Raw genomic sequence first — 12,159 nt, forward strand, 5'->3', positions numbered from 1 at the left:
TTTACCGTGCCAACTGACGCCAATTGCCCCAACATTTTCTATATATTCTAATTAAAAATTTTGAAATTTTGATGACGATTTTTTTAAGTTTGATTAAATTTTTTTGCAATTTGTGCAAGCTTTGCAACTTTTGTTATTGTGGTTTCTGTTATAGATTGAATTATATTTTAAATGAAAATTATTAAAAATAAATAAATAAACATAATTTGCAAGCAATATCGTTTTGAATTTCGTTGCTAATTAGTTGCACGCATCTGTATATATATATTAGACTGCATCACTCCCCATACAAAAAAAAGATTGGGACTGTTCTTCCATTGGAATTATTGAATCTATTATATTTTAAGACGTCCACCAAAATATTTCGGAAAAATACTAAGATTTAAGCGAGCTGGACCGATTTGAAAATACATACCTCCAAAAATGGAGTTTTTATAAATAAAAATACTTTCTTCAAGAATTTTTTGAAAAAATCCCTCAAATGACAAAACGGTTTAAGCTTAAAAAATTTACATAGAAATAAAAAAAGAAAATTGAGCGGAAACGTATTAATGAGATTTGTGATGCTGTTTTTAACTTTTTTCACAGATTGGTATAAGAAAAACTTGAATAACTGAACCTTAACTCTACCGATTTAGACTTGTGAGGTATCACTGGAAAGGTATTTTCTCAACCTTTTATTTCTAATAAGCTTATTTAAATGATGAAAGAGAAACGTAAGATGAACGTCATTCAAAGTTGAATTAAGATGTGTTGGTATTTAAAAAAAAAATTGGGACACGATTTTATATTTTTTTTTGCACATAAATAAAAATAGTGGGAAAATGCCATTCTACCGAGATCCCATAAGTCTAAATCAGAGTAGTTTTTGTCCTTTTATTAAAGCTTTTCTGTCGTTAATCTGTTTTGTCATCTGAGAGGACTTTTTTCAAAAAGTTCTTTAAGAAACTATTTTTATTCATAAAAAAACTCCATTTTTGGGGGTATTTTCACATCGGCCCAGCTCACGTAAATGTTAATATTTTTCCGAAATATTTTGGTGGACGTCTTCAAATATAATAAATTTTGTAATCCCGACGGAAAAGTCGCAACTTTTTTTGGTGATGCAGTCTTATATACATATATATATATATATACATATACTATATATATATACATAATATAAGAATAACCACCTCCCATCACATCAAAGAATTACGATTTTGCAATGATTTAAAAATAAAAAATCTTAATTTGTACATACATATGTAAAGTAAATGTTTCTACTTAAGTATGTATGTATGTGCACAAATTTTCGGGACTTTTACATGTGTATGGATGTCCATATGTATGTACATCAGTCAAACTTAATAGTGACCACCGCCGTAACCGCCAAGTGATCCTCCATGGCCACCGCCAAGGGAACCGCCATGTCCTAGGCCACCACCAAGTGATCCTCCGTGGCCACCGCCAAGTGATCCGCCATGTCCTAGGCCACCGCCAAGTGATCCTCCGTGGCCACCGCCAAGTGATCCGCCTTGGTGGCCATAGCCCCCACTGCTGCCGCCGCCAAAACCACCTTGCCCACCAAATCCGCCAGAAGAGCCACCATATCCACCTGGTTTGGCCATAGCCAAAGCAACGCAAACAGCGAAGAAGATTATCTAAACAAAAAAAAAGTAACAGAAGAAACCGATATATACTTAATAGAATACATATATATGTAATTTTGAAAGCGACAACTTTCATTTGCTTATTTACCATAACTTTAGCCATATTAAGGGATAAGAAGTTTTCACTTGTTTAGTAATCGATGTTTGAATTAAATCTGAATAAATTTGGAAGGCATTCGGTGCTTTTATAGCAGTAAGTTACCAAAAATAATGCAATAAAGAACCAGTTTGGCTAGCTATCACCATAAAGAAAAATAACATTTATGAATATAAATAATTTCAAAAACGTGTACAATTAAATTTGTTTATAAAAAACACCGCCGTTATATTGAACTTAGTAAGCATCTAATTTTTTATACCCAGGGTATGTATGTATGTATGTGTGTACGTAGGCTTGTTTATTGTTGACTATTCGACAATTTTGACTTGGTAACCGACTTCACAAAAAAAAGAGAAAGGTTATCAATTCGTCTGAATATTTTTTTTTTTATGTATGTTACCACATAACTTTGGACCACGTTAATCGATTTCGGTAATTCGTTTTTCATCGGAAAGTTGATATATTAAGGGTTATTCTCTAACTGGTCTTTCCAACGCAGAGGACGCCTTTCTCTTCCTCTGTTACCAGCATCACGACTCGCCTTGGAATTCTTTTAGAGCTGCAGCGTTTCTGTCGATTCGTACGACATGACCAAGTCAGCGTAGTTAAATTCGCCGCACTATGTCTATATCGCTGTAAAACTCATACAACTCATCGTTCCATCGTCTCCGGCCCGTAAATCTTTCGCATAATCTTTTTTTCTCTCGTAAACTCCAAGAGCCGCCTCATCCGATGTTGTCATGGTCCATGCTTCTGCGCCATATACCAGCACGGGCAAGATAAGTGACATATAGAGTGTAATTTTTGTAAGACGAGCGAGGACTTTAATTCTTATCAGCCTACTTACTCCAAAGTAGCACTGGATTTCTAGGCTGACGACATTATTATTGGTGTTAATGCTGGTTCCTAAATAAACGAAGACCTCTACTTTTGTAACTGTAACTGTAACGGTTCTGTTCTTATTATCTTCGCAAACATCATTATTATTTATTTTTGGATGAAATTTGTAATAAATTTATAAACTTTAATAGGGATATTAGCTGTGTCGGTAATGGATTTTGTATATCTTAGCATCGATGGCTTTGGCGTATGGTGGTGGGTGGAGGATTCCCCAGGTCTAAAGCCACGCTGATGAGCCCCAATCAGTTCGTTGTTGACGGTGGGCTTCAGCCTTTCACACAATACGCTCGATAAGCTCGGATTGAGCAGAGCTCACTTAAATTCCAGCCGTCGGGTATGCATTCATCCGACCATATTCTGCATGCACCTTATCAGCTCCTTTTTTTATTTTACACTCCCACCCATAGGGATGTTTATTGGAAGCAGGAGGAAAAGGGGAGTTCAATATCCCTTTTTATAAAAAAAGGTAGCGAAAGTCCACAACATGTATGCATAGTAGTATTTTAAATAAAACCAAGCTTGCTTTAGTTATTTAATTTAAGCTTATTTACATCGACTATAACCGCCGATTGTTATTAAATAGAAATATATGTACATTAGACTGCATCACTCCCCAATAAAAAAAGAAACGATACCGTTTTTCTATTGGAATTATATAATCTATTATATTTTAAGACTTGCACCAAAATATTTCGGAAAAATTTCAAGATTTACGTGAACTGGACCAATTGAAAAACTTAGTTTTTTATGAATGAACCGGACAAAACCGTTAAGAGGTATCATTGGAAAGGTATTTTCTTACCCTTTTTATTTCTTATTTTCAAAGTATGAAAGAGAAAGGTAGGATGAACGAGCGTCATCTCAACTTGAATTAAGATGAGTTGATATTTGAAAAAAAAAAATTGAGACGGTAGTGAGTTTTTTTTTTTGCAAAGAGTGAGGAAATACCTTTCCACTGCTACCTCATAAGTCTAAATCGGTTTACTTTTTGGCCCAGTTATTCAAGATTTTCATAAACCAATCTTTGAAAAAGTTATGAAACAACTTTTTGCAGATCTTGTAATCTTAATCTGTTTTGTCATTTGAAGGGATTTGTTTCGAAAATTCTTTAAGAAACTATTTTTATTCATAAAAAACTCCATTTGGAGGTATTTTCAAAGCGGTCTCACGTAAATGTTAATATTTTTCCGAAATATTTTGATGGACGTCTTCAAATATAATAAATTTTGTAATCTTGGCGGAAAAACTGCAATTTTTTTGGCGATGCAGTCTTATGTACATTAGGGTGGTCCTTAAATGTATTAAGTACATTATTACATCAGATTTCCTAAACCTCAACCCCTACATCGATGCTAATATAGTCAAAGATATCACAAAAAAAATAAAAATTTGGTCCCGATCGGTGACGGTTTAGGCGTGTCGCACAGGGGTCAAAGTTCAGATTCCTCTATAGAGACTCAACCAGTTTAAGTTAATATTTTTTTTTCATCTAATACCCAAAATCGGTACTACTAAAGTCGAAGATATCGCGTATAAATTTTGGCACCGACGGGAGACGGTTTAGGCGTGTCGCACAGGGGTCAAAGTTCAGATTCCTGTATGGAGGCTCAACAAATTTTTTGTAGTATCAATTTTGGCTATTAGATGAAAAAAAAATTTGGCTTAAATTTGTTGAGTCTCCATAGTGAAATCTGGACTTTGACCCCTGTGCGACACGCCTTAACCGTCTCCAGTCGGGACTAAAGTTTATATGTGATATCTTTGACCGTGGTATTAGCGATTTAGGGGGTGAGCCTTAAAATTTCATTTTTTAAGGACCACCCTAATGTACATACAGGCACTCAAACAAGTGTTCACGTGTTGAGTTTTGTAAATATTCACAACGGCTTTCAAGCTAGATTTTTTTCTATAAAAATATTGTCCAAGATTTAACCAAAACCATATATGTATGTACATATGTACATACATACATACATATGTACATTAGGGCTGGTCGATTTGTAGGGGCCCAAAAAACTTAACAGAGGCACATCGCGATTATGATTATTTGGGTTAATTCAAGCATTTTTGCCCAAGAAACCATAGGTCTAAATTGAGTTCCGAGCCGGCGATTTTTTCTATCTAGTTTTTTTTTTCAAAAAGTGGCTCACCTGTTGAAACAGCTGTATTGAAAACTAGCCAAATGTGTATGGGGGGTTTTTGGGGTCGAGGAATCCATTACTGGCATTAATTTTTTTCTTTTGAGGGCCGCCAGAGGGCGCTTCCGTACTTATTTTTTTGGATTTCCACGCCTTTTTTCAGAAAATCGACAATATTGTTGCGAAAATCCACGAAATTTGACTTTCGCATAATGCAATTTAAATTTTTAAATAGCAGAAAATGTTCAGCGTTGAAATTTTAAAAAAAAATTTTTAATTTTTTTTTTTGAATTTTTTTTATTTTACATATTAAGCACTGTTTGAAAATGAAAACGCACAGTATGAAAATGAAAACGCATGCGGTCACACATGTCATTTGTCATACAATATGTCGATAAACAGTATTACTAACATAATATTAAAAAAAAATAAATACTTATTTAAAAACTGAAACATTAGAAATGGTTTGTTTTTTTTCATTTAAATTTAATATGTTCTTATCTTTTAAGTTGAATTTTTGAAAAGAAAAGAAAATTATATTAAAATAAGAAAAAAATTTGTTTTGTAAAATTCAGAGAACTAATGAAAAAAAAACAACGAATTTTTTGTCCTAAATTGAATAAAATCGATATAAGTTGTGCATGAATATACCTCCCTTCGCCCTAACGCTGACTATTTTAGGCTATTTAAAAATTGAAATTGCATTATGAGAAAGTCAAATTTCGTGGATTTTCGCAAAAATGTTGTTGATTTTCGGAAAAAAGACGTAAAGATCCAAAAAAAAGTATAGCCCAAAAAATTATAGTCTCATGAAGGGCAAATTTCAAACGACTAAAAAATCGCGTTTATTTTTAATAATTTTTTAACCGACTTCCAAGAAAGGAGGAGGTTATCAGTTCATCGGAATATATATTTTTTTTTATGTATGTTTCCAAATGATTTTTGATTTTCTGTCAATTTCCATATAAGGTTCAAAAAATTGAAATCACTTTTCACTTAGATTTCTTCCGTGAAATTGGTTGTAATTCTAATATGGAAACTATCCTGATTTAAATCAAATTTAATATTTTTGGCTTTGGGTTATGGTAAAGCAAAAGATTATAAAATGCAGGTGAAACTCACAGCTACAGAAGCTTGAAACACAAAAAAAAATAATGCCACAAGTTGTAAATATCTTATTGGATAGAATTGCAGTCGTATGCAGGGGTTACTTTTATCTGAACAGTACTGTAAGTATTTGTACCTGTGCGCGCCGCCATTCACTAGTCATCGAATTTTGGCTACTTCTGCTTTTTAATATGCATAAAAATCTAGAAATAGAAAGAAGTATATTTTCACACACACATACACACACTGCTGCAATTATGTATGTAGTTCGCAATTTAATACGATTAATGGCCGTCTGTCAGGTGTTTCAGTGTTTTCGAGGTTTTGGTGCTTTTGCTGCATTTCCAATCGTACTGAATGAATCTCGGAGTCTAAGCCACCTGCTTCACGCATTTTCACGGCACATTCTTATTATTTACGAGTCTCTAGATATGTAGGTAAATATTGTACCAAGCTGTCGGCGGTGGGAGTGCGGTACGCACAGCAGGTGATAAATATCGAATGCGAAATGCAGTGCTGCGGCTGGCAGTGGCCAGCAGCACAAGTGTGTCAATTCAAAATTTTAGAAAAAATATGAAAACGCTGAAGATTTTAAAATACTCGTACGCATGTACACAAAAAGAAACAAACAAAAAAAAAACTAGAGAAAGCAAAGAGGTGGATAAAAAAAGTGTGTGCGCATAGAAAATAAACTACACTCGTCGTATGTTGTTTGTTGTGCTGTGCTGGGTGAAATTAGGAAATGAGGTTGACAAAGCGTCATCATACGCGGACAGACAAGTTATTTACTTATGCATACAGTATTAATGCGAACACAGGCATGTATGGCCACTGAAACTTGCTATGGCTACTACTACTACTGTCATGACTATTTTTGACGGACGTGCGCGGGTGTAGCCATCTAAATAATTAATTTGGCACTCGTATGCAAAAATAGAATAGTTTTCGCTTCAGCTGTTTTAAAAATTTTGCTTTCGTTTATTTATTTTACCTTGCGCATTATTTATTTATTTTGCGCACTTATGTATGTCCGGTGGCGGATAAATAAATAGGGATGCGGCAGTTTAAGAAGTTTTAGTTATTTTTATTTTCTTTATTTAATGTTAATTATTTTTTTTATGAAAGTATAGCTCACTTTGTGACAAAAACCATGTAAGTCTGAATTTCAAACTTTGTACAAAAAGTAGGAAAATTCCCATTAAATTTTAGTATAATAAAGTGTGAAGAAGCTAGGACTTATCGTTGATTTTCGGCAATTTTCTTTTGCTAATGGTGTCACGCCTTTTCTTCCATTCAAAGTATGTTGACATTGTTTTTATGGAGGAAAAAGCACAATGCAAGCAAAAAAAAAAATGCCAAAAACCAACGGTAAGTCCCAGCTACTTCAAACTTGCACTTTAATTTAAGGGGCAACAAAACTGCATACCAGGATTTTTTTAATTCTAAATAAAAAGTTTGAAATTTTGATGAGCATTTGTTGAAATTCATCGAATTTTTATGAAACTTGTACAAAGTTTAAAATTTGACTTACATGGTTTTTGTTAGATAGTGAGATAGGCTGTTATACAAAAAAACAAATAAAAAATAACAGCCAATACTTGTGAAAATTTCGCGACCCCACTTGATTGCCCGCCACCGTACATTTAGTACTTCTGACTGAATGTAGCATATTTGTGCATATACATATATGTATGTNCGCTAAAAGTAAGTGTATCGGGTGCGGAGTGTGGCATTGAATGCTATGAAAAATTGGAATACATTGTCGGTGCTGGATTGTTAAACGACCTAGTCCACTGCGAGAGGGTAAATTCCTTTTCGGGCACAATCACGTTTAAAGTGTTGCTACTAGTTACAACTAGTTATAATTGCATATCTGATGTTTGCAGGAGCCAGCTTTCGATTTGAAGAAAAACAAAAAAAAAAAACTGTAGTCATACAATACAACCCAAAGCTGGTATCAAACCTAGATTTGGTTAGCTCAATGCGAGCGAAATCAACTTAAATCGCACTTTTTCTTGATCGGCCTTCACAATTTAAATTCCATTCTGCTCAATTCGCAGAGGGGCCAGAAATACTAAAACCAAAATCGCTTAGGCGGTTACAGCGCCAATAAAGAAGATGTTGTTAGTACAGTTGGAGTTTGATGCTCTTCTCCAGAAGAAGTATTACGACTCCACCGCCTATCCAGAGTTTAAGTAGCAACTTTATAAATAGCTTGCCATTTGTCTAAAATCAGCAGTAAAGTTTTGTTTGAAAAAATTGTCAAACTCAACAATTTCCAAAAGGGATTGCAGGAGCAATTACACGTTACATGTACAGTGACTTTCGAAGACAGTTTTTATTTCAGGAGGTCGAACTTTCCGTACTAATTTTGGTCTGTTTACACGTTGAATGCACTCTCAACTAGAAATTTGTTGCTTATAACAGAATTACTTATCTGGAAAATTTTTTAAAAATGCACTAAACAGCCAAAAATTGTCGAATGCATTACATAATTCATATCAGGAGAATAAATTAATTGCAATTATTTTTTTTTTTAAATATGTGATGCAATATTCGCCAAGAATCGCGTCACATGGCAATACTGGATTCGTTAACCCACTTGCATTGCTCCGTCTAAAGGCATTTTTACATATATAACTGTATGTAGATTGCTCGGTGTATTCTAGGGACTGAGTGTTAATGATTCCGTTCAGCCCTCCAACTTCTTAATGTAGTTAAAAAAAAATAAATAAATCCGGATCATTGGCATATTTTCTTGAATTTCGTTTCCGTGTTTATTCCGTTACTATCTTTTCATTATATATTTTCCCAAATATCTGATCTTTACACACAATATGACGCCTGAAAATCTGTATTCCAATTTTGAACTTTGAGAAAATTTTGTTATTCATAGTTTTGGTTCTTTTAATGGCTGCATACTTTGGCTTGACATGTTTGGAAAACTACCTTTAATAACATTATATGCATTTGCCTCATTTTTTAAATTTTGCAAGAGTTTTGTTTGGATGTTACTTCAAAATGTTTTTAACTATGTGCCAGTACATTTGCGCTTTCCATTCAAACACTTAACAGATACCATGTGATTAAAGCATAAACCAGAAGACACAACTTTTCTTTATAAAAAACACAAACATAAACTAAATAGCCAATACTCATATATACGAAAGTGGCTTTAAGAGCCGCCACTCAACATAACATATTCCATATAACACATCTTCATATAGTTTAGGCCACTAAAAACCTGGAAATCTGTAAAAAAGAAACCTTATAATTAAAATATAATAAAATCAAATGCATCATTTCACATACGCATTCATACATACAAAAACATGCATACATACATATGTACATCAACAGGACAATTCTCAAAACGCATGCCATTCAAGCAAAACAGTCCACCCAACATTCTACATTACGGTTCATCCCCATCGCTAACACGCACGTTGTGCGGCGTCGTTGTGTTTTCGTTGTGTTCCTTGTTATTTTTCAATTTTCCGCTCCCATAGCGGGCGGAACAGTATTACTAAACCACTCAAATAGGATCGTGTCTCTATTGTACAGGGTGGCTATGTCTCACAATCGGCCAGCAAGTCGCTGTCAGTGTCGAAGAAAGCGAATATCCTCAACAAAGCTTCGGCGGGTACCTCGAAGAGTGCGACCAGTGCATCGATTGGAGGGGGCAATCATGCTACATCGATTAACAACAATGCATCGAGCGCGTCTGGCGGTGGCGGCGTGGTTAGCGGTGTCAGCGTAAGTATAAAGAAATAAAAAAAATGTATTGCATTTTTAATACAAACAAACTTTCGATCTACATTTTAAGGAAAGGGATCTGCGTGATATCACCGATGAAATACGCAAGCTAAAGGCGATCATTGTGAAGCATGAGAATCGTATACGCGCGCTGGAAGCGGCTGTGCGCGCGCAAGAGGCCGACGATGTCGATGCACGACCAGCGGCGGCAGCAGTCTCAGCCGGCAACGGCAACTCCTCTTCGTCGAAGGCGGCAACCGAGGGCGGCGGCGCGCAAAAAGAAAGCAACGACAATAGCAGTGCCAACGATCAGAGTCACCCGACCACCGCGAACGACGATGAATTTAATTAAATTTATATATATGCTTATTTTTAATTAAACTTGCTCCGCGACGCTTTATCGATTCAAAATATGTTTCGTTTGTATTAAAATTAATATTATTTTATCGTTTTTAATTTATTTTAAAATAATACTTGTAGCTTTTCCACCTTTTAATTTTACATTATATAAAAAAACAAAACCAGAAAGAAACATTTTCATTGTTACATTTTTAAATAAACTCAATAAAATATTGTTTGTAAATTGTCCACATACACACACACACACACATAAGAACACACACACACCCTTTTAAGAATTACATTTATGCTTTAGTTAGACGCAAAATATCGCAAATAACAAAAATTTAAAACAAGAAAATGTTAAGGAAAACTTATTAGAAAAATCGTTAAAAGTTGTTGTCTGTAAATCAAACAACTGAAAATAAAGCAAATCGATAATTTGTATATTACCATTGTAAAAGAGTAGTTTAAATCGTAAAAATATTTATTTTCCACACCAGCACACAGCACACACACACACACAAAAGAAATCATTTTGTGACTGATATAATGAAATTTTCACAGAGTTTTAAAGGTTCAAAACTTTTTGCATTGCTAGCTGGCTTATAAGCTCTGAAGGAAAAGTTCTGAAATGATACGATGTAGTTATCTTTATTACATTGATTGAGTACGCAGACTTGTATACCTTCTAATCAGTTTCATTATAGTGTATTTTAAAAGTGATTTCCTACGGAGAAGCATATTGGCTATTATGGCAGTAATCGCATGATACCACAGAATAAACAATATACAGAAAGAGCACGTCTACTTGCGTTGAAATCTAAATTTATGGCGGGTTAGAGTAGAACTCCACAGAATTTTTCTCGGCGTCCGCTACTTTTCAGGCTTTCGCACTTTATTCAGCTATACGCTTTATATTGCGGCTGGAGCGCTGAAGGCAATAAGGCTTGGTATAGCCTTCTACCCTTAGGAAGACAGGCTACGCCAAAGCGGTTGTACCTCCCCTTACTTCAGCAATGTGTTCACTTGGCCATTGCTCGTAGCTGTCGTGAATTTCGTGTTCTATAGCCGCCTACGATTCGCCGACCACTTACCAAGTAACGAATCGAACAGCACATTAATCAAAACCGAGGCATTGCTTTAACAACCCTTAACGAGCTTAACAGCTATAGTCGCTAAGCGAGCATGTTATTTACAGTGGGCGAGTTGCTATGTTTTCTGCCCTGTCCAAAATCTGCAGAACTTGTGATGAACCGGTGTACAGCATTTTACGCAATAAATTATTGCAAAATTGTCCATTGGGGTTTCATGAAAAGAAATTATTTCAGACTGACCTAACCGACCACCCAAACTTGGCGCAATCTAAAACAAATGTTTATTGGTTAACACGATATTTGTGTATTTTCGTAAATAAACATATTATGTAGTTACCGTTAATTGTTAGTAACTTTATATAGATAAGTTTGTGTTTTTTTGCTCCCGCCGTTACTGCCTTTGAAAGCTCACAAATTTTCGCGTTGTATAAAATAAAAAAAAAACAATCTATAAAAGTTATAAACATGTATTCAAACTCAGTTGTTGCTGCTCACATAAAGATAAATATTTTTGGTAATCGTTTACACGCTGCTGTTTTAACAAATATATGTATATGTGTATGTAAATGCGATGATCGAGAAATTGAGGAATAAACAAGTAATTTTTATCAAAAGAAAGCCGACTTCAACTCTCATATAAAAAAAAAATGTATATATATATATATCTCATGATCCACTGATCGCATCTTAACCATATTAGTATGGGACCACCTCTGAGACACTACCTTTCCGATGCAAAAAGAATTATCGAAATCGGTTGACGTGGTCCAAAGTTATGCGGTAACATACATAAAAAAAAATAAAAAATAAATAAATAAAAAATTATTCCGACGAACTGATAACCTTCTCCTTTTTTGGAAGTCGGTTAAAAAGGGTAGTACGCGAAATTTCTTCATAAAAAAAAAATTAAATTAATTTTTTACTCTAATATTTATAATTTTAGTATTGGTTACAATAACTGGCTTGCGGTCTTCAATTATTTGCCCATGCTCTTAACAACAAAATTAAAAAAAAAAACTCACTAGAACGAATGATTAAACATTCTAAAAAAAAATTCAAAGGCACACGTT

General features: G+C 34.4%; 1 protein-coding gene and 1 pseudogene across 2 annotated transcripts; one reads left to right on the forward strand and one right to left on the reverse strand.

The window, feature by feature from the left end:
* LOC108372539 (uncharacterized) overlaps window positions 1–11,526 on the forward strand; it is a 19,356-nt pseudogene extending 7,830 nt beyond the window's left edge.
* LOC108372540 (ctenidin-3-like) lies at window positions 1,229–1,832 on the reverse strand. 2 transcript variants are annotated; one of them, XM_017628259.1, is made up of 3 exons: window positions 1,741–1,832; window positions 1,490–1,643; window positions 1,229–1,435 (listed from the first exon to the last, which is right to left on the reverse strand). In XM_017628259.1, exons 1-3 carry the CDS (start codon window positions 1,753–1,755, stop codon window positions 1,347–1,349), a joined length of 258 nt encoding a protein of 85 aa, XP_017483748.1. In that variant the 5' UTR covers window positions 1,756–1,832; the 3' UTR covers window positions 1,229–1,346. The 2 variants fall into 2 exon arrangements, with proteins under 2 accessions (XP_017483748.1, XP_017483746.1); XM_017628257.1 differs by having other exon boundaries at window positions 1,229–1,643.
* Window positions 11,527–12,159: the final 633 nt, after the last annotated feature.

Source organism: Rhagoletis zephyria, unplaced genomic scaffold (genome assembly GCF_001687245.7).
Source record: "Rhagoletis zephyria isolate East Lansing unplaced genomic scaffold, Rhagoletis_zephyria_1.1 Rzeph_scaffold_05850, whole genome shotgun sequence".
Classification (NCBI taxonomy): Eukaryota; Metazoa; Arthropoda; class Insecta; order Diptera; family Tephritidae; genus Rhagoletis; species Rhagoletis zephyria.